General features: G+C 36.6%; 1 protein-coding gene across 3 annotated transcripts in view; it reads left to right on the top strand.

Annotated features, from left to right (window-relative positions):
* SLF1 (SMC5-SMC6 complex localization factor 1) overlaps positions 1-21863 on the top strand; it is a 40349-nt gene extending 18486 nt beyond the window's left edge. For all 3 annotated transcript variants that reach the window (XM_071802501.1, XM_065860471.2, XM_071802502.1), the window contains exons 10-18: positions 98-235; positions 917-1082; positions 8466-8613; positions 10799-10944; positions 12637-12803; positions 13295-13428; positions 15442-15534; positions 15947-16129; positions 18577-21863. In XM_071802501.1, coding sequence (XP_071658602.1) covers positions 98-235; positions 917-1082; positions 8466-8613; positions 10799-10944; positions 12637-12803; positions 13295-13428; positions 15442-15534; positions 15947-16129; positions 18577-19061 — 1660 coding nt within the window. In that variant the 3' untranslated portion in view covers positions 19062-21863. The remainder of the gene's footprint in view (positions 1-97; positions 236-916; positions 1083-8465; positions 8614-10798; positions 10945-12636; positions 12804-13294; positions 13429-15441; positions 15535-15946; positions 16130-18576) is intronic.
* Positions 21864-22065: the final 202 nt, after the last annotated feature.

The raw sequence follows: 22065 nt of genomic DNA, 5'->3' as shown, positions 1-22065 counted from the left end.
TTGTCAAAATGGCCAAAGTCAAAGCTGACTGTTTTACCAATAGATCAGACTGTGATTTCTGTCATACAAATGGATTTTTTTAATGTTTATTTTTCAGGTCTTGCCTTTATTGCAAAACCATTTGTCATGCAGTTACAGACTCAGGGAGAGAAGATGAACAGAGGACAGTTCACAAAACATTATTGAAGTTTTATTTTGATTTAGTAAAAGCTGAAGTAGAGTTTCTGACGAAAAGGTGGGTTTTATAGGATAATACTTTCTCATTACCTTTTTTACCATTTCACATTTCTGTATTTACAGCAGGTTGTATCGTGATTTTTCTGTGTCCCTAATAAGATACTGTTCTACAGAGATGCAGTTGTTTAGCATTTCTTTTATATTTCCCAGTTCTTAGTTTATTGTAATTTGTATTGGTTTTTTTTTTCTAATCATGTTCTAAGGCCTCTAACTTTTCACAACCTATTATTCCACTATATTACAAGTTTCAGTAAGCATTTAATTTTGTTCATGAAGTTGTATTTTTTAGCTTTGCAATGCTTCAGTATTCTTTAAGGTAGACTAGCAGCATTTTGAACATACTGATTTATTTTTTTTTAAATTCAATTAACTTTTATCTTTTGCTATGGAGACAATTATCTCAGTTTATGAAGTATAAAAACTGTCTTGGTTTTGTTCTGCCTTTATATAGTAAAGGCAGCCTTTATGTAGCATTAGCACAATATCAGAATTCCTTCAGTGTGACTCTAATAGTCATCATTATTTTACTTATTATTCACCAGAAATCGTGTCTGATCTTTCTATACTTAAAAAATTGCCAAACCTTTGTGTGTTTTGACAGAAGACAAGGTTTCTGTCTGGTAACTGTAGTAATCAAAGTGGCATAAAGATTTAGGCTTTTTACTTTCTTTTTTTACAGGTTGGTTGAAGGGACCAATTCACAGCATCAGCAAGTCATGCCACAGACAGTTCTTCTGAAGACCTTTTGGCTGGGAAGCGACACCTCGGTGCTTTTTACCAAACAGATAAATATTCTAGCAGATTGGGTCATATTTTCCCATCGAGAGTTGAACAGAAAAAATGATGTGAGTATGAATTTTATGCTTCAAAATAATGACGACCGACATATATATATATATATATTTTTTTTTTTTTTTTTTTTAAAAGGCGTCCCTTTGTTCATTCCTTTGTGAGGAATTATATGTAAGTATCACAGCTGCTTGTTATAGCTGTCTTTTGTTGTGAAGCATGCTGGTTTTTGCTCCACTAAAGGAAATGAATTGATCCATAAGATTCTCATATTGATCTGCAGAGAAGAAACGAGTCATGAGTAGCTTGTTGGCTACGTTCAGATGTTCACATGCCCTTACCAGCAGGTATTACCGTAGTCATTAGGGACACTAGCTTAACACATCCTGTCAAACAATAAGGTGTAACGAAAGAAGTTATTATCTTATTTTACAGTCATTCTATTCAGGAAATGTTGGAAGGCGAAAGTGAACAAAACCAATAGTTTTTTGCTGTTTTCAACAGATACGCATTATTTTATTTTAATAAATGCCCCAGTTTTCTTCCCAAGTCCTTTATTTTCGTTTGGTATCTTCCCTAGGCCTTTTCATAAAAATGGAATTGAAGGCAACTTAATTGCTGTTCTGTGACCTGCTGACCAGCAGGACATTGACCTGAAAGATACTGAGTGTCCTCTATACCTCCTCTTTCTTTTCAGAAGGTAGAGGCCTTGTAAAGCATCTTTGACTTCTAGATTCTCACATAAAATACAAACTTACTGCTGTCTCTGCTTTCTCTTTTAAATTATTGTGAAAGCACAGTATAAATAGGTACTTCATTCACTTTTTCAATACAATAACAGAACAACAGTAGAAAATCAGATATTCCAGAGGAAAAAAAGCACTTTCAATATAATACCTCATAATTCTTCATTATGTTAAGAAAGCAGAAAGATTAAACATAATGAGAGCTTCACTCATCTTACCTAGCCAGACCTCCTACCTTTTTTGAGGGCTATCAAAGCGAGACATTCTGATAGAGTGCTGCCTTTTATCCTTGGTCAAGATATTTAAAAAGTGCCTAAATTTAGGTTTCTATACCCATATTTGTATTTAAACAACCTACCTTTTCAAAGGTACTGAGCACCAAGCAGGCTTGCATTCAGTTGGTGTCAGTGGCCATTCTGTTTCTTTGGAAAATGAAACAGCTTTCATATGTTTCCTGGTGTTGAATCTGCAGTTTAAGTGTAGGCATCGTTTTCTTTATTTTCTGTTATGCCGCCTTTTTTAAGTTCCAGCACTGTAAGCCATACCTTTTTCATAAACTGTTCTTTGCAGAAGGAGAATAATTACTTATGTCAGACAGAGTGTGGTACGTATATGAAAAATAAAAGAAAGAATAGAGTACAACATAAAACAGAGACCTACCTCTTGTTTAGATTCTATTTTCTTTATGTACATATATGTAAGAATTGTACTTTCAGCACAAAACCCAGATGCCTATTGCTTTCCCACTTTGATCTTATGCATTGTAATGTACAACATCCCTGCAGATATGAATTCTAGCCTTAGAAAGCAGCTTGTTGCCTCACAATATCTGCAGTGTTGTGTGTTATTTCTTACAGCCCTGTTCTTTAACTTCATATTTATATGTGGCTTTTTTTTTTCCCTTTTGCATTTTTTGGCAAAAATAAACTCTAAAACAAAATACCGTATTTTTACATTCAAAACTTGTCATTATCCCTTTCTGCGCTCTCACTTTTGTTATACTAAAACTTGATATGCTGATTTTTCCATATATTCAAGAGATTCCGTTTAAAATTCCACGACACAGTTGAAAAGGTCATTCACAAAGCCAGAGGAGCAGATCCTCCCCAGCTATGCAGGCAGATCTGTGTTTTCTCCTTCTCTTCTTTTTTTTATTATTTTAGAGATACATAAATAAAACCTCAGTATTTCCATGTCATTAAATATGGCATATTACGTGCAATTTTTTCCTTCCTGTCTTCAGTTTAATGGTGTGAATCATTGTTACTGGTTTTGGTTCTTGAAAGCTGTTTGCTTAAGAGGCAACGCGTTGGGAAGAAGAACATTTGGCCATTCAGAAACCTTAAATTAAAGGAATGATTATGGATATTCCTAATATCTACATGGGCACAGAATTAGGATTTCTCTAGTAGTGTGTAGAGAAGTGACCATGTTTTCCATCTTACACAAGCATGTTAGCTCATGGGGAGAAACAAACATGCCGATTGTGATATACCAAACTTCTGTTTAATTCTCTGGTGAAAATATCTGTAAATAAAACCAGATTTTTAAAATTTTTTTTTTTTTTTAGCATATCTAAAATGCTTTTGTAAGTGGTAAAAGTGGGCACTTTTGTTTTGTTAGCTTTTTAGAATCAGATTATACTTTTTATGATTCAGAGAGATTGCAACAAATCAACACTAGCAGGAAAATATCCATGTATTTTTCCTCTCTTCTAGTGCTGATTTGTTGCAAAATTATGTTTATATGTATGTGTGTGTGTAAACATGTATGTGTGTATTTGTGTGCATGTAAAAAGAGCAATCCAGAAATAGCTACAGCATTCGAAGTGAGAAAATCCATGCTGAAATTGTGAGTTACTGGTTTCCCTGGCTTACATACTCTGAAGGTATTCCATTTTTCAGGCCTGCTATAACCTATATTAAAGAAAAACGAAACAGTGAAGTGTGGTAAAGACCTAAGTTATATATATGAGTGCATTTCCTTTGATGTATTAGATAGAATTTACTTTATCTTAAAAGCATAATAATAAAATTAGTGGCAGGAAATTGGACGCCTTTATTCACCACTGTATTAATCTACTGGGACAACTTGGTGGAATAAAACTGATACACGACCCTTGTAGTTAAACATGCACTGCCAAAGGACAAGAAGTTTTTCCATCACTTGGGATCTTCAAATCAGCATTGAATATCATTTTAATATAAAGAAAATGTATTATTTATTATTTAAATAGGTTTGATGCAGAAAGTCCCATTTAAGGCTCCTTGAATCAAAGCTGTTAATTCAGTTTTAGAGTTTACAAAGGAATGTGTGTATTGCTTATAACACTTGGAGTAGCATTGAGCTGTTGGTATCGGAAATGCTTTTCACCCATGATGCTGCTGTTTGGCTTTTTTTAAAACTCCCAACAAAGGACTGAAAAAAAAGCATTTGATCTATTTTTTAGTTTCATCATCTTGCATATCTCTGATTTGTTTTTTTCATCTATCAGGTGTTGTTACCTGGTATACATCTGTGTGGTGTAAATTTGTAGAACTAAATGTCTTTCTGGTCTCTCTGTCCCTTCCAACAGCTTTCTTGGAAGTGTGTTTTAGGCATAACCCTAAAAACATTTACACCCTATGAAAAAGAACTCTAAATAACAACTCAAAAATAACTGTAATCCAAGGTAACGAAGTTAAAATGAATTTTCCTATGACTTCAAAGCTTTCCTATAAGGACTCTTATGTGTACTAAAACACACTGTAGTGCTGTACTTGGCTTGGCAGAGCATTAAATGGAACAGCAATGTAGGAATTGCGTTTGCTAAGCTGGCAAACATCAGTTGTACGGATGTGGCCTTTGCATACCAACATAGCCAACAACCTCTTCCCACATCAGTGCTTTTCTTGGTGAGAAAGCTTTGATTCTCAACAGTAAGAACAAGGAATGGAGTTTTTTGGAAAAAAAAAAAAAGGAAGGTTTAACTGGATCTTACTTAATTTGCTGTGCGTGGTGAGTGGACTGGGCCAAGGTGGCAGGTGAGTCCCACGCAGCCACTCGCTCACTCACCCCACAGTGCGATGGGGGATGCAATGGGAAGGGCAAAAACTAGAAAACACATGGGTTGAGATAGAGTTTGCTGAGGGAAGCAAAGCTGTGCGTGCAAGCAAAGCAAACCAAGGGATTCGTTCTATCCTTCCCACGGGCAGGTGGGTGTCCAACCACTTTCTGGAGGATGGTGGCACCGTTCGGTGGCAATGCAATGTCATAACCCCGAACATCCCCCCATTCCTTCTCCTTTCACCAGATTTTATTGCTGATCACAACAGGGATGTGGTTTGGAGTGTCCCTCTGGTCATTCTGTGCCACCCGTGCCCCCCCCCCAGCTCCTTGCACACCCCCAGATATTGGCACTGAGCCAAGCACTGCTCAACATTAGCTAAATAAAATAAAATAAAAAATTAAAGTTGTTGTGTTATCAATACTGTTTGAGGCACAAATTCGGAAACACAACACCGGCTGCTATGAAGAAAAGTAACTCCATCCCAGGCAGACCCGGTACGCTTGGGTTTATAAGGAAGAATAATACTGCAGTTCTATTAAGAATCGTTTCAGCATGATTTGAAATAGTACATTTTGTAGTAGTACGTTATTTTTAATTTTAAAAATAGGTTATTTAGGGGGAGGAGGTTTATAACACACCTCCAAATCTCACGTTCTTGTTTGCAAATTTTTAAAGAAATAAACTGTTAAATCAGATTGGAGTTGGATTAAAGATTTAAGTAGTTAATAACAGAACTAAAATCGGTGGTTTCTGGGTCTTCTCAATTTTTGTTCATTGGAGGCTCGTGTTTCTATAATGGGTAGTCACACCACGATCTAGATGGCAATGTAAACAAAACCCTCTCATTTCAGTGTGGTTTTACATAATCCAAAATTGTATTTATTAATAAAATAACAGTTTGTGTAATTTATATGGGTAACTTGTTAGTTCATATCCAGGAATAGAAGTTTCCGTGCGATGTTCTGAATGTTGCTTTTATATGTCTACAAAAATCAGGTGGCTCCTGTGTATTAGTTTCTTCACTGATTAATTTACAGAGATCACATAGTTTTGTAAGGTTTTATTCTTACATTCTGAATATATTGTTGCTTAAACTTTTTTTTATTTTTAATTTGTTGATATTTTTCATTTTATGTTAGTTTGGTAAAGGAAAATATCTTCTAAACTTCAGAAAAACTTCAGCTTTAAATCAGCAGTAGAGCTATACCAAACAGTAGAAGAGACTTTTCATTTTAAGATTTAGCCTCTTGAGTTTGATAGCAGAAGCTGTTTATGTGCACAATGATGTTTTGTTGTTCACAAGAGCAATTCCCATTTTCCATGGTAATGCTGCTTTTTTATTTTTTAATGTTGCATGTGTTTTCATTACTATGTTTGTATTGTTTTGTAGTTGAAAGTGAAAATATTTTTAAGGTGTTAATATTTAAATATTTTTAGAACAGATGATATTTTCAGTAAATTGGAGCATTTCCCCCTCATCTGTAGCACTGAACCATTTATTTCAGAACGTTAAGGAGAAGCTCTTGGTTTGTAGTACTGTTGTTTTACCAAAATGCCAACCAAGCCTACACCAGTTGGCATTATCTGGTTTGTTTTGTCAGTGTGCAGAGATACTCAGCTGAGCAAATGTAGTTGCAACTACTGTATCAGGCACATTTAAGATGTAACTGCAAAGCATTATTAATACTCGCAGTAGTAAGAGTCATTATTTCAATCTGCTGCCTCAAGGTTCAGCTTTCGCTCCCCACCCCTTTCCTTTGAAAATTCCTTCATACGTGAAGTAATACAAGCTTGTGATTTAGAAACAAGAAAAAGAATGTAAATACTTGTGCTTTACACCTCCATCTACCCCAGATTACATTTATATGTCCTTGATCCTTTCATTTACCTCCATTAAAATTGTGCTTATTTGCTGCACTTGTGTAATTTATCTTCTGCAAAGAACTATAGATAGAATTAAGTTATTCACCCAGTATTTTGCTTTGGGGTCCAATGAGAAAAGAGGTATGCATACTTAAGGGAGATTTAAATGCATTTCAGATGTTTTAAATTAGTTCTTCAGTTTCTATTCCTGAATCTTCAGAAGATCAGGAGTAGCGGAGTTTTTTAAATATTTAAATTTTAGTTGACATGTCACACAAACAATTTCAAGTTGAGTGTTTTTTATGATGAGATCCCACAGTTCATCTACGATAAAGGAGTATGAGGCAAACCAGAGCAGGTAGAGCTCAGCAGAGTAAGAGGAAGCAAGGATGGAAACCATCTCAGATATCACGTTCCTAACAGATTTTACCTTGCTGGTTCTTAAAAGCCTTCGGTGATGGAGACTCCACAGCCTCCCCACACAGTATTTATTCATAGTTGAGTTTATTCCTTTTCTTCTGAATGACAAGTTGGTTAACTGTAGGGACAGTATTTATGTAGGTTTTCGACAACTTACTTTGAAATCTTTTTATAATAAATCTAATCTGTGTCACAGTCTCTGTTGCTCTTATGTATGTCTGTTTGATTTATTGATGAAGCTCAAACTGTTTCAGTCTTTGGTGCTTTCCAGCTCCTGACAGAATCCTATTAAGCTATTTTAAACCAACCTTGAATGTATCTTGTTCTCAAAGGAGTATTGGACAAACCATTGACTGTGGTGTGGTAGCACAACAAAAGACAGAAAAGTTTTGCTTCCTTTGAGTAAATCTTTAAAATCTCAAGCTGACAAATGAGTATTCAGTTCAATTTTCCTTTTACCCGAAATTGTCCATTTTGAAGGACTCATTCTCTTTCAGTATCACCTGGTGCTCTGGTGATACTTGGGTCATTGGGCCAATGAATGTCATGCGTTCCTATGGTGGTACATGTGTTCTTCCAATTTACACTTTCACAACTGACTTAGAAATGCTGAATTTTCTGTGGTTGTACAAGTGGTCAAATGAATAACTTCTTTCAGAATCATTACATAAAATATTTCTCCATGGCAGAGAAGGTTGTTTTAAGTAGCCAGATCTGACTTTGTTTGGCACAGACTAACTCAGACACTATCAGCAGTGCTTTACCCAACCAGTACCGATGAAGTGAATGAAAAAATGGATGAAAAAACATTTGTCTGTCTCATCGTACTTTCTGAATAGCATGTTAAAGTGTTGTATATTATCTTGATGCCTCCTGAAGAAGATAGGTTTTGCTTTTTTATCTAAATATGACTATTTTGTGCAGGTTTGGGGACAAAAATATAAGGCTAATACCCATAAGTATAAAATTCTATATTTGCAGCTGCTAGCCTCTTTGGGAATTTTTGGTAGCAGAAGAAAGTTTCCTGATCCCACAAACTGGCTGCCAATGTTTTTTGTGTGCAGGGAACACCTTGCATCCTTTTGTCACGGACATGTAGGGTTACTCACAAAAGGAGATTTAGTTTCATGATGAAATCTTTAGGGAAAGAGAATACTAATAGAGTGGGGAGAACAAGATCTCTATAATTGTCAAATGAAACACAAGACTACCTGGCTGCAATGGTTTGCTTTTGAGCAGAAAAGCCAGTGAAGAAGTGACGTGGCAACAGAGTGCGTTTTCATCTAAAGAAGTTCTCTAGTGTTATTACTGGTACATTATCAGTGTGAATTTGTTATATGGTACTTTTCTTTTTCGTGTAGGCTTTCAGACGTGAAATAGCTGGTCTGTTAAATGCTATTCTTGGAACTGTAGTGGAATATTGGATCATCTCAAGCCTGCTTATGGACAGAAATATGTTTCATCAAATAGCTGATGATTTGGCAGACTACATTGCCATTTCATGTGATGGTGAGTATTTGACATTCCTCTCAAAGTCTTTTAACCTATCTTAAATCCTTGGTTTACATTCAAGTTATATTTTAGCTTACGTTGCAGCCCGAGTGGTCTTATGCTGCATGTACATACGCAGGGAACTCTGTTTTATTGTGTGCATGTCTGTCTGTCCCAGGAAAAGACCAGATGGAACAGGATTTCCTACTAAAATCCCTATAGATCAATCTCAATAGGTGTTGATGCAAAAGCAAGACTAGGCAGTGTGAAGAAGAAGAAACAAAACAAAACTTTGGAGCTCTCTTGTCAGTTTAGAAGAGCTTTAAGCATCTCATAGTAAGCCATAAATTTGGAGAGGCAATTCAAGGCAGCTCAGGCCAATTCGCAAATGAAATCTTTCGCTCCACAAACTTGATCTTGTTTGCTAAAGACACTTCAGCCAAAAGTCCAAAAGCTGTGCTGAAATCTTTGACCCATACAGTCTTCAAATTAAACATTTCAGTGTCCTGTTCCAAATCCTTAGACTTAATGGAATCTATTTGAGGCGTGGGGGAAAATTCCACTTAGTCTCATGAATCACGGTTGGTTCTTCTTCATTAAACATAGAAGATAAAAAGAAATGTCACAACTCAAATGAACCATTACCATTTAACATGGAATGTCAGCTGAGGTGCCTGTTCTTCTCGCAACTAGGGGATGAGGAACTCAAAACACCAAAAAAGCAATCTCAAGGAAACTACTGAATGTTTTTCATTTAGATTTCAAACTTAATTCCCTCCAAAGCCTTTTTTTTTTCCCCAATTAGGAAATAGAGGGAAAACTGTAATACCTGTATGGATATCCTGATTTCAGTCATCATTTTCTCTTGACATAGGTGTACATAGTTGTCATGTAAAGTCTTGCTGCCTTCTCCTAACTGGACACTTGGGAAAAACTATGCTGAAAAATTTGAACTAAAATCATAGTCTCTAAACAAACAGTTCCACTCCAATCTTACAGAATGCAAATTATCAGAACTGTTATAACCTGCCTTAGAAGGCCAAATCAATTGGAACTTTATTGTGTTTCAATCAGTGGAGCTTTTAGTATTATTACTATTGCTACCTTTCCAAAGATTTTTCTAGCTGTTACGTTAAAGGGAGAATCTTGGATACATGTTCACATAAGACACTGATACCCTCCTGTACACAAATGGAAAATTATGCTTTCTGTGTTCTCCTTCACAAGAACAACATTCAGAGTCTGGTTATAAAGATTAAAGATTCTTGGAGCCGTTGCTTATCACTGCCACTCAGTTCAGGCCACACCACTTAAAGCCCAAAAAGCTGCTACAGAGTTTTCCTAAATTCTTGCCCTTTTACTCCCCAAACTTGTTTATCTGTTTTGAGTCTACAGATCTTTTAATGTATGGGCATGTCTCAGCAGATCAGCTACTGTGTGAGCACTGCTCAGCAGGACACAAAACTCAGTACAGTACGACTTTCTTCCTCGTGGCAAACCTTGCTCTCCACCTGTTTCAGTTACTACTTTGAGAAAATTATTTTGACAAAATTATTTTGCTAGAATCCAAATACAAATACCACCTGAAGAAAAACCAGTCGTTCTGTCTCCTTTTCCAAAAACCAGACATATGCCTGATGTATATTGAGATAGAAATAGATATACCTTCTTCTGCCACTGTTTGCTTTTTAAAAGAGAATGAACTATTTGGTACGTCTGGATGGGGTTGAGATTTACTTAAGGTCACCCTTAATATAGAATTTATGGGTCACCCTGCATTATTTGCAGGTTTCTTAGTTGACGTTCTTTGTTCACACTCTGAATTCTGTTTTTATTGTGTCACTTACAGATTTTAAAGGTAGTCACTTGCATAACTTCTCAAATAAGTAATTTCATTCTCAGAATCAAAGTAGAACTTTTGTAAGATCATATTTAGAGTGGTTTTTCTGAAGTTTCATATAAAAAGTGGTGCTTTGCCTTTTAAATTCTGGTGATTGTTCTGTTAGAAGCTGGTCTTATCAGATGATGGATAAAATCTTTTCTCATATAAGTATTTTTAGTAATTCTTATGGAGAATCGCTTGTGAACCTGCAACAGCAGAAAAAAAGAGTCTTGAAGAGCTATCTTCTAGATAACTCTAGATGTACAAGTTTGTATATTCTCATTTCGAGGTTTTTTTTTTTTCCCCTTTCCTTTTATCCAGATTTTTCGATATGCGACTTAAAAATGTTCATTTGTTCCATACCATCCCTCTGGCTTCAAATGTTCGTTGCAGAAGCAGTTTTTAAAAAAATGTGTTTACAGAGGCATATAACTATTTCTACAGAACCTCTTTCTCTTCAGAAAATAGTAAGTAACTCTTCTACTCCTTAATAACCTATCACACTTAAGTATTTCACAGGTAATTGGATTCATGAAGGTCTTGGAAAATATCTTTCTTTTATGATCTAAGGTCATGCTCATAGCGTGCATTGTCTTTCACGTGTAGATAGACTCTACTGCATTTAAATGTCTTTTTGCCCAAGATCTGGGTTCAAGACAACGGTGAGATTCTTCTTACCAGAGAATTTTTAACATCTGAGTTACCTGTTTACATGCAGTTAACATGAAAAATCACGATGAAAGCTTTTATAATAATCTCTGATTTGAACACTTTATTGTGATATTAAATTTGTAGATGCCAGATATAGTGTGATTTTCTTGGAGTATCTTCAGGTTTTTTGAAGAGGTGACAGTCTGTTATTAAACTGGGTCCAAGTATTTGTTACAAACAAGATTTTATTATTTTGAACAATAGTGTATTCCTGTGAATTTCTCCTCTTAAAAATCTTTTCTTACTTGCAAACCTCTTCCTGCCTTCAAATCACAACTTGCGGTAGCTGATGAGGAAACACACAATGAAAGCTGTGCAAGAAATGCTCAAGACTGTGGTTGCTGGGAGGATGCAGGCAGGTCAGGGAGATCACACAGTAATTACATACTCTAACTTAAAGCTTCATTTCAGTAAAATTAATACTATCGACTAACCAAAACACAGAATCCATACCTGTTTCTATATGGCCTATCATTCCACAGGCAAAGTCAAAAAAAAGCTAATTTATACCTTTATACATTTTCCATACAGAAGTTTTCCTGAATTTTACAGGAGTTCGTTGTGAACAGAGATCATTGTTTATTAATACATTGTGTTTAAACAGCCTTGAACAAAAACCTGTCAGAATTTTAAAAATAAACCAACTATATATCTAATATTTAACTTATGTTGCCAACACATAGGCAGCAGCAATTGCTATTTTTAATATTGCCATGACTACTGATCACTACTCACTGCAACTACTTAAATGTACATTTTGTAGTGCTTGAAACAGCTTCATATGCTTTTTGTGGCTTTCCTTAGTATTACTATTCTTGCTTTCTTGTTCTGTACAATTGATGTTAGTTATTGTCCAATTTTGCTCTTCTCATACAACATCTTATCAGCTAGACTTTCATATGGGTTTTCTACGTTTTTTCTGCATCTTCGGTGCACAGTGAGGGTGCAAAGTGTCCCTTGCCCATTGCAATTTACCTGCAGAATCCACAGTGGTCTGCTGGATACTCAAAGCCTTCTTTAATGCCTTTCTTAGATGTCACCATTGTGTGATCCCTGAATGAGTCCCCTCGCTGCATTTCTTCCTGTGCTTTTCCCAAACTGCGGAAATGACTTTTGGAAATTTAATTACCTGAGAATCAATTAACGTTGCTTCAGTCTTAGGTCCAGCTAAATTGATGAAACTTTTCTCAGCTACCAAAAAAAGAGAGAGGTCTAGAATTCCAAGCTTTCTCACTCAGACACAACCTCTGAGATCAGCACAAATAGTGAATTACAATTAAAAAAATACAGAAAACAACTTTAAATTATCTATATATGCAATAATTTATGGATCGTATTTTAAAGAACTTAGATATGGCGAGCTGCTTTGCCTGAAGCCCAACAAAAGAAAATGGCTGGGTTTTAATTTACTGTCTGCAAAGTTGCTGAAAACATTACTTTTGCAACAGGTCTGTTCCTATTCATCTGCTTTGCGAGAGGTAGGGATGCATGAGTTGACGATACACAAAGCAAAGAAGAAGAAAACAGGTCAGCGGCCGTGCCCCGAGTCTCAAAGGGCATTACGGATGCTAAATGGCGATAAGCAGAATGAAGTCAAAGTGCTGCCTGATCTACCGTAAGTAATACCTATAACATCACCAGTTTTATTCTGCTTTGGGGGACAGCTTCTGACCTGACACATTTCTTGAACTTTATATGACCTGTTTTGTTGTCTACAAATTACTGCAACTGACAGAAAGCTCTGTTGCAAACCTGTAACACTTCTGGGCTGGGGTTCCCCCTTTCTCCTCATCCTCCATCTCAGTGTTTATGCAGACTGTTGTATTTTCCCAGTATTAAATTTAAGTGTATGTGGAGAAGTTGAGCCATTCATAGAATTATCTTTAAAGAAAGTTTAATTGTGGGTAATTTAATTTTATTAGTGTTTTAACTACAGTTAAAATTAAATGACATAGAAATTATGTAATTAAGCTATTTCAGAAATAACTCTGAAGTTGGTAGGTCTAAGTATGCTGTATATACACGTTTAAAAGCATTGAGTCCATATACATTATCTTAAAATATGAAAGAGTGCTTTTAGACGTGCCATCTTTGCTCTCTTTTCAGTGACTTAAACTTCAGTAAGTGCCGTTCATTGGCAAGGAAGCATAGAGCAAGAGCAGAAGTTAAGGCTTCATACACCAAAGACAGTTGCTACCTTTTGGCTAAAGAGGTACATCTTTACAAGAGAAATCATAAAGGTATTCTATATATCTGATTTATGTTAAGAACTTTATGTGTTTACAATCGACAGCATCAGGTTTAAAAACCTTGTCCTGATGAATGCGGAACTGAAATGATGGCCTGTGCCCAGGAATTATTGTCTTATGGCTCATGTTTGTTTCTTCCAGTGTCTGTTTAAAGTGGGGAATTGTATATATGGTGGAATAAAGCTGCCTTCTTCATTCCCCTCCCCCTCCCAGATATTAAATACAGTGTACAGCTTGTGTGAGCTCATTCCAGTCTTGCCCGCCTTACTTTGCTAATCCACCTCAACCTGTGCTTGGTAGGATCAACGTCTTCTGATTTGAAAGTATAATTCAGTCTTCATCTCTTTCAGTCCTAGACATTTTGTGAACAAAGACTGAGGAGTATGCTATGTTACATAGCTGTGTTAAGCATATGGACTGTTTTCTTCCAGGCATTCAGCCCAGACTATGAAAGGCATTTGGCTTTTGTCTTAGCTATACTGGAACCCAAGTACCTATGGAATAAAACAGCACTGCAGCAGTTCATTCAGTTCATACTTATCACATGAATTTAATAAATTGTACCTTACTTGGGCCTTTACCTGAACAGAATTACTTGCTGGAACTACTTTTTTTGTCATCTTCGTCACCAGAAATTTACCTTATCACTTAAAACACAGCTGTATTAATCATGGCACACAAGAGAAGGCTTAGAAAAAACTGCAAAAAGCAAGCTGGCATTGTTTAAGAAATTAAAAACAGAATTGTGTCACAAACACCGAAGGGCAAAAAATCCCTCACCCTCTTTTGGGATTTCGGAGAGCTTCAGTAACAGAGCCAGCCCAAGCATTTTTAAAATTGGTTCCCTTTCTGTTTATTGCTTTTGCAAGTAGCATTGATGTGAATTATTACATGCTGACTTCTACAAAGAAGAGTGAACTGAAGGACTAGGGGGAAACAAAACAAAACAAAAAACCCAACCTGTTTTTTTTTCTGTTCTTCCCCTGCCAAAATTGTAAGTAGTATCTTCTGTTGACAGAGTGAGTATGGAGCTGACAGATTTACATAGTGATGGTATTAGTGTAACGAAATATACCATGTAAACCTTATAGCAAAGGATGAGAGATTTAGCCAGAGATACTTTTCATTTCTAAGATGTTTGTTGCATTATCTTTCACCTGGCATCAAGATTTTCCTCTGGCTCTTGTTCAAACCTAATCATTTAGTGAAAGCAGAACAGCATTTAGAACGGGTCTGAAGTTTTTATCATGCAGAAACTAATGGTGTCTTCACATACAAGCAGCAGTTCTCAGTTGCTTGCTGTTCAGTTTTTCACGCTTAACTTCAGCTTTACGTGGTGCTGAGGGCTGGGATATTTTTCCAGAGGATTTTCTTTTTTTAGTATTATTATTATTATTAGGGCCTCTTCATTTATTTTTCTCTCTTTCCCCCCTCCCTTGCTACTGTAGCCAAGTCAGGCAGCCTATTGAGAAACAGCAAACCATCTGTTAACAGATTTGAAGTTCTGAATTATACTTGAGTGTGTAGAGGCACTCGTGCTTAGCCAGAAGCATTCATTTGAATTAAGCTATAAATGCTGTGTAAAAAGAACCACACATTTTAACGTAGCTTCATGAATAAATTTAAGGGAGGGCAACTGCACTCTAAAGTTTTATTGCTTCAAAACCCAGTATTTTTGGTGTTCTGTGATCACTTGGTGCTTTTATAGTGTGATTGAAGCTTTAAACCTTGAACTGAGGGGAGATAATTCCTGTGCTAAACCATTTGCAATACAATTTCATTGCTGGATCTCTGGTGGAACAGAAGCTCTGTGGTTTGGGTTTTTGGTTGGGTTTTTTTTTTTTTGAATTTTCTTAAAAGATGGTTAAACAGGATAAAGGAAAATCTTACTCATTATTGAATTTTCTGGCATATAGCCAGGTCTCCTAGTTCCAGGCACTTTGATTATTTTCTTTAGTTGCTATCTTGCCTACTCTAGTGTAATCTATTAATTTTTTATGGTAGGAGAGACAGCCCTGCATAAAGCTTGCATAAGTAACAAAGTGGAGAGATTGATTCAGCTTCTCTCTTCCCCTGGAATAGACATTAATGTTAAAGGTAAGTTGTTCATTTTTTCTACAGAACTAAGAAATTAAGGCAGATAAAGGACTGTGTTAACATCTATTTGGTATTAAGTTTATATTTATACTGTTAAAACTACCTTTGTTATTTCAAACAACACAAAATGATGACTTCACAGCAAACATTGAGGAAAGGTTAATTTATAACTGAAGTGTGCTTTAACGTGGCATTTTCTATTGATTTTTTTAAAAGTGCTATTTAATTTTTTTTTTTTTTTCAGCCGTTTTTCAGTAGAATTTCTTGTTTTGAAATCACAGCCTGCCACCGCAGCCGTGACAAATGCTGAAAAAGCAAAGTGTTTTGCTGGCTAACTAAGTGCATTATTAACATTTTTTTTTTTGGTATTACTTCTGCCGCTTTTAAAAACTTCCCTTGATTTATAATTCAGACTATGCTGGCTGGACGCCTTTGCATGAAGCCTGTAACCATGGCAGCACAGTGTGTGTCCGTGAAATTTTGCAGCGCTGTCCGGAGGTAGACCTGCTCAGTGAAGTGGACGGGGTGACTCCTTTGCATGATGCACTGTCAAACGGACACGTAGAAATTGGCAAGCTGCTACTTCAGCATGGGGGTGAGTGCGTTTATGCTAAACCGGTTTAGGGAAATTGCCCGTTATTCTGGGTCCACATGAAGTTCGTGGCGTTTTTCTCAATAGTTGCTTGAAATACAATGTTACTATGGAATATTTATTAACGTTTTTAAGCTAAGCTGTTTCGGTCACATAAAAAATAATACTGTTTTCACACTTATCTCGATCAGCTGAATATGAAATTAACCAGGATTTTCACGTCTTTTTTCCAATATGGTAATGTTTTTATTTTGCATTTTACACCGTATGCATTGTAACTATATTCTCCAAACTCATTAATGAAGATGAAGATTACCTAGTCGCCAGGCAAAGCTAAGGATTTTCTGTTGTTTTGATCTATTTTTACCATGATGCAAAAATAGATCAGTAAACCTCTATATAATCATGTATTTCAACATAAATTTGTTCAGCATTTATGAAAATTAATGTGATGGTCTTTGAAGAACACAATTAGCTTGGTAATTAGTTTAAGAAAGGAATCTATATTGTAATTGTGATAACTGCTGTTCAGGGATAATAGTGGGAGGGATGCCTTCATTTCTAAAAAAAGATACATTGCCCCTTAGGCAGACACACGAAAAATCTTTTGAACAACATTTTTTGTTCAGTGGCAGGCAACTTGTATCTTGTCTTGAAATATGCTGTATCACTATAATTAACTTAGCATGTTTTTCTTTTTTAGAAAACAACCGCAAAGAATGGTCTTGGATATTAACACTTCCTCCTTTTAATTCGTTTACTAAAATGAGGTTTTGCAATATCCTTTACCATTGACCTACTGTGTCAGTTTAATCTCCGTGCATTATGTGCTGACTCCAGATTTTTTCAATAAAAATCATTCTGCGTGCAGCCACGAGCCAGAGGAACACGCTGTATTGAGATGGCCTGTTACTTAATTAAGGTAGAGAAACAAAATTCTATTTAGTTCTTGGCGTGAGACCCCATGTATTTACAGTCTTCTCCTGCCCCCTAAAGGCTATTTCTCTGCCTGTTGTGCTTGCGATCAATACATTCCTCCTCAGTTCTGTGTTTGCTGAGCTTCGGCTCGGTGCCTCCCAGGTGTTTTATGTATCTGCTGGTCCATGTGTCTGACAATCCGAGCCAATACCTGCGCTCGGTTCAATCCGTCTAAGTGATGCAACAGCCAATATTGTCGCTCGCGCGGCTCCTCGATGGGAAATGACAGATGTGCGTTCTTCCAGGCGACCATGAAGAATAGGTAGGGGATGATCCCGGTGTCCTGGGGGAAGAGCTCTGCTTGCACTTGCATTCATCAAGGCTTTCTGGCAACCATAAGGCTGCGGGTTCCCATATCCTTGCCTGTGTCACACGCTGGGTTTTGGCCTGTCAAGCGCCTGACAAGACTGTGGTAGGAAGCACATTACCCGTTGGATTCACTCAGCTCGGGAATTCAGAACACATCTCCGCAAAAACTTCTTTCACCTCCTCTAAAAAAACCTTCGGCTTGCGAAATTTAATTGTATCACGCAATCAGTGGTGAAGTAAAACAATACAGCTTTAATCACAGCAAAGCTAGAACCTCTAGTATGAACGTGTGATGGGGTGAATTACCTTTTTGTAATTAACACGTATTTCTGAAAATGTATTCGAGTTACAGTTGCATCATTGCTTTAGCATCGTAACCCAAATTTATGTAAAAATATTCCTGATGTGTTCATCTTTGAAAAGCACTATCTGTAGTGCACTAACTTGCCGTTTTTTCTTATTCATGCAGTCTTCCATAAACTTATCAAGACATCTGTGGACTATTTAAATATTAAAAACTCCATTGTAGTAATAAACAGGAAATAGCAGAATTGTGTAGTATAATCTGAACAGGTAAAACGTGTCCAGCTTACTTAGACTAAATCTATTTATTAGAGATTCAGAAAGCTGTTAAGACTGAATTTTGAAGCTCGTTTGTTAGGGGAGACAAGAATTACTGCCTCAGTAGTTTACCTTGCTGTCTAGCCAAGGGCAAGGTTGACCACACCACCCAGAAAAGTAAAATAAAGGCCATCGTAATAACACACCTTCGATTTGGAGTCGGCACATAACCTGGTCTGTAAAATATCTAATGGAATTTTACAACAGTAATAACATTTTTACATAGTCTATGTTACTTGAAATTTTAGGATAAGTAACTTTTGCATTTCTTTTCCATTTCTAGATAAAATCATTGGCTTTTAACTTAGCGAAAGTGGGAAGAAAATTAAGACAATATCCTAAAGATACTGTTACAAAGGGTCTCTGTAAATCTTCTAGATTGTATTGCAAATGTATGACTCATCAGTTACATCAACATAACTTAGTACAAAAAGGGATTTAAACAGCCTCCTAGCTTCTGGCAAAAAAAAAACACATCAAAATCTTGTTTGTCTGCCAAATCAAATGTGCTGTTATTATTAATGTTTATATTTTCCCTACAGGACCAGACCTTCTACAGCTGAGGGACTCCTATGGAAAATTGCCCCTGGATTATGTTGAGTCCGTCCCGGTGAAGCAAGAACTTCTGAATGTTGTTCGTCCAGAAGAGAACATCGAAAGCTTTGATGAACGTGCAGAACGGGAGTTTTGCAGTCAGCAGAGAGAACTGTGGTTGATTTTGTTTAATAAGATGCTGCTGAATTTTTGCTCAGTTTATAATCTGTCTTCTCCTTTTACTTTAACTCCCAGAGAGGTAGCTTGTTCAGATGTACTTCCTGTAATGGCTCGTGATAACTGTAAGATGAAAAATACATTCTCTGCAGATTGGTTACTAGATACATATTTTAGAGAGCTAGAAACTTTTCAAAAGCTACCACAGTTTCTTCAAGAAATATCTGCAAATGTGGCTTTTTTCCCTGGAGAACAGATAGAGGCTTTATTAGCAACTCTGGAAACTATGGTAGAGGCCTATCAGCTATTAACTTAAATCTTTCTAACAGTTAGCTCCCAAACAAGTTGAATGGGTTCAATCTTGGCTGTTAACCCTTGTTACTGGGCTAACTTTTATTCTGGCAACTAAAACAGAAATTTCACAGCTTTGCAGGAGACCTACATGTTAGTGTCTCCCATGTTGTTGATACTTTTCTCTAGCAGAGTCTGGAAGTCAGATGCATTGATTCAGTGCATTTTTAGGTGAAATTTTTCCAAACGCTAGTACCCTCTAGCTTTTCTGACAGATGGGGCTGCCTGTGACCACCCCAGGAGGGTGCTATATCGTTTGCACTAATTTAAACTTTATCTTTTCTCTTCTGGAAATCTTTACTACTCAGTCTCACACTGTAGTTCATTTTGCTTTCAAGGGATAGTGATCCTGAAGTGAAACGAATTTGAAATACTACAACAAGCAGTTTTTCTTTGAGAAAGGCTTGTGGCTGCATATATTAATATCCTCCATTAAAATGGATATTATAAATACCTGTCATTAAACAAAAACATATGGGGAAGCAAATTCTTCCTATCGATTTTTATCTTCTTTTTATCCTTGTCTTGTAAAAAGTAAAATTGCATTGCGTAAACTAGTTGAATTTTGTAAAATTCAAAACAGAAGGTAATGTGTCTGTGTTTACAGAGTCGGTGTACTGTCATTTCCCTGTGTCATAGTTTGATGGAAGCGGTCGCACGAAGGCGTGGGTAACATCTTCTTCTCCCTTGTGAGCATTGTGGCCACGTCCATTTTTACACGTCCCGGGGGATGTTCAGAGCTCTGGTGGGTACCGCTGGTGAGAGTTTAAAGGCATCAAGCCAACGTTTCTGCAAATGGCCAAATCCACTTAGTCCGTGGCTCTGCTCTGACTCACGTTGGCTTGCACTGGTTCGATAAATCCATTACACGACCAGTGTATAAAGCCATCTGGTGACACTCCTGGGATTCCTTCAAGTGAAGGTGTGGGTGGAGGCAGTGGCACGAATTTAGTTATGTTGGCAGGGGAATTTACTAAGGATTAGGCAAAACCGTTTAAGTATGTGCTGAGCATCAGATGCTGGCACTAAGTATGGATCACCTTAAAAATTACACCTTGTTTAATGTGAGAATTTTGCTCTCCATTCTGTGAATACATGCTAACTGCACATTATAAATCCTCTAAACTAATCCTGTAACCTAATTTAGCTTTGTGTGATACTTATTCTATCAGATGGTCTTTTTAGTTAATTAAGAACAAGAGAAAATCCTGTACAGTTTAAGGTACTGAGGCTCTACATTATTGTGTTGCATGGGGCTGGGGATGTGGAAGAGCTGCTTGTTTTGGAGAGCACATTTGTACAGAAACAACAACTCTTCCTGCCTCTTGCATCCTTGTAGAGATCCAGTGCCAGATGAATTTCGGATTAGGGTCTGGGAAGAGTTGCAATTCTAAGGGAAGTTCATCCATTCCAAGCGGGGAGAGGGAAGTGCTGCTTTAGAGTGAGGGTATGTGATCTTCTTCTAAGAAACTCAGTAATAGGTCAGGAATAATTTAAAATCTTAGCCTTCAAAAGGAAGGTACTAATTAGCAATGTTTCCCGTTCCAGTTCTTCTGTAATAGTAATTTATAATATTAAAAAAAGAACCCTAAAAGAAAGGGTGTGGATAATAGCTGCTTCTGAAATTGATGTTGCTTGACTAGAGGGAATAAGTTACACTGATGCAGCTGGCTTGCAGCACATTAAAACTTCCATTTAGCCTTTCTGCAGCCGAGGTACATGATCTCATGGCAATTAATCCACTGAAGATGCTCAGACTGAGTTGGTCTTGGAACCAGACCTTCCTGACAAACGTTCAGTGTTTATTAATGACCAATTATTATTTTTCTATGTGCATGCAGAGCAGCCTGCTCTAACAGAATAAAGTGTCAGTGCGCATTTGATTTGTGTCCTTTTGTGCACTTCGATTTTTCTGTAGTAAGAAAGCAACACCAAAAAAATCTTTGTCATATATGAGATAGACTAATAAACATCAGTATTCTCTGTTGCAGGGATGAAAATATCTATGTGCATGCTTTCTAAAGAGTGCAAAATACGCATTTAAGTTAGCAATAGTAACGTTTTAGTCATGAATTTCGTAAGTATTTGAGAATTTAAAATAATCAGGACTCAGAGAACCACGAAAAAGGATTCTAATACAATACATCAGTGACTGAAGTGAAAGCTGGAAAAGCAGAGAGTGATTCTGCTTATATATCCAAGATATTTCCACAATTATTTGCTATTATGTCATGTAAAAGGTTAGAAAAAACACGTCAGTCATTTCTGAGTCCTTCTTACCTATTTAAACTAATTTCAAGTACATCTCTCCAACGTACTGTAGAGAAGATAACGTGTGCTAAATGAACATTATTAACATTGCAAAATGAAACATTCAGAAGTTAGCAAATGTCTGAATTAATATTCCATATGTAACCCCAACTTAAATATTGTCTGTGTGCGTCGTCAGTCTTTAATTATATAGTGACACAATTTTCTTCTCTCCAATGTTCTCTCAGTTTAAGTAAGGATCATGTATTGAAAATTTTCCTGTTATTTCCCAGTTATGCTCTTAACAGAGTTCGGTTTTATACATATTCGGTTTTATGTATTACTCAAGTTTGCAAACTCCGTGTCCTTAAAAAATCTTAAGTATATCTCAGTCGTATTTAACATAAAATTATGTGCTTCATCTAATTTATTAGAGAGTACCTGTTCTATTTCAGAATAGCAAAACTTTCCTGTTAAATCATGATTGCAATAAAGTGAGATCTATTAAGTGATTAAACTGTCTGCTTTTTAAAATCCCTCTTGGTATGTAGGATAATTCCCGCTTCTTGGCTTAAAAGAACAAACAAAATCAGCCAACGAGTCCTCCCTGCCCTTTTTCTATGTCCACAATTCACCTGTGGACATGGTCCACAAGGTGAAGGTGCTTCATCCTCATCTTCATCCTCCTTCCATCTCGTTTTTCCCAGACCCTTGGAAAG

This window comes from Patagioenas fasciata, chromosome Z, assembly GCF_037038585.1.
Source record: "Patagioenas fasciata isolate bPatFas1 chromosome Z, bPatFas1.hap1, whole genome shotgun sequence".
Classification (NCBI taxonomy): domain Eukaryota; kingdom Metazoa; phylum Chordata; class Aves; order Columbiformes; family Columbidae; genus Patagioenas; species Patagioenas fasciata.
Note: the sequence above shows the minus strand (reverse complement) of the source record. Positions and strands in the feature narration are given on the sequence as shown.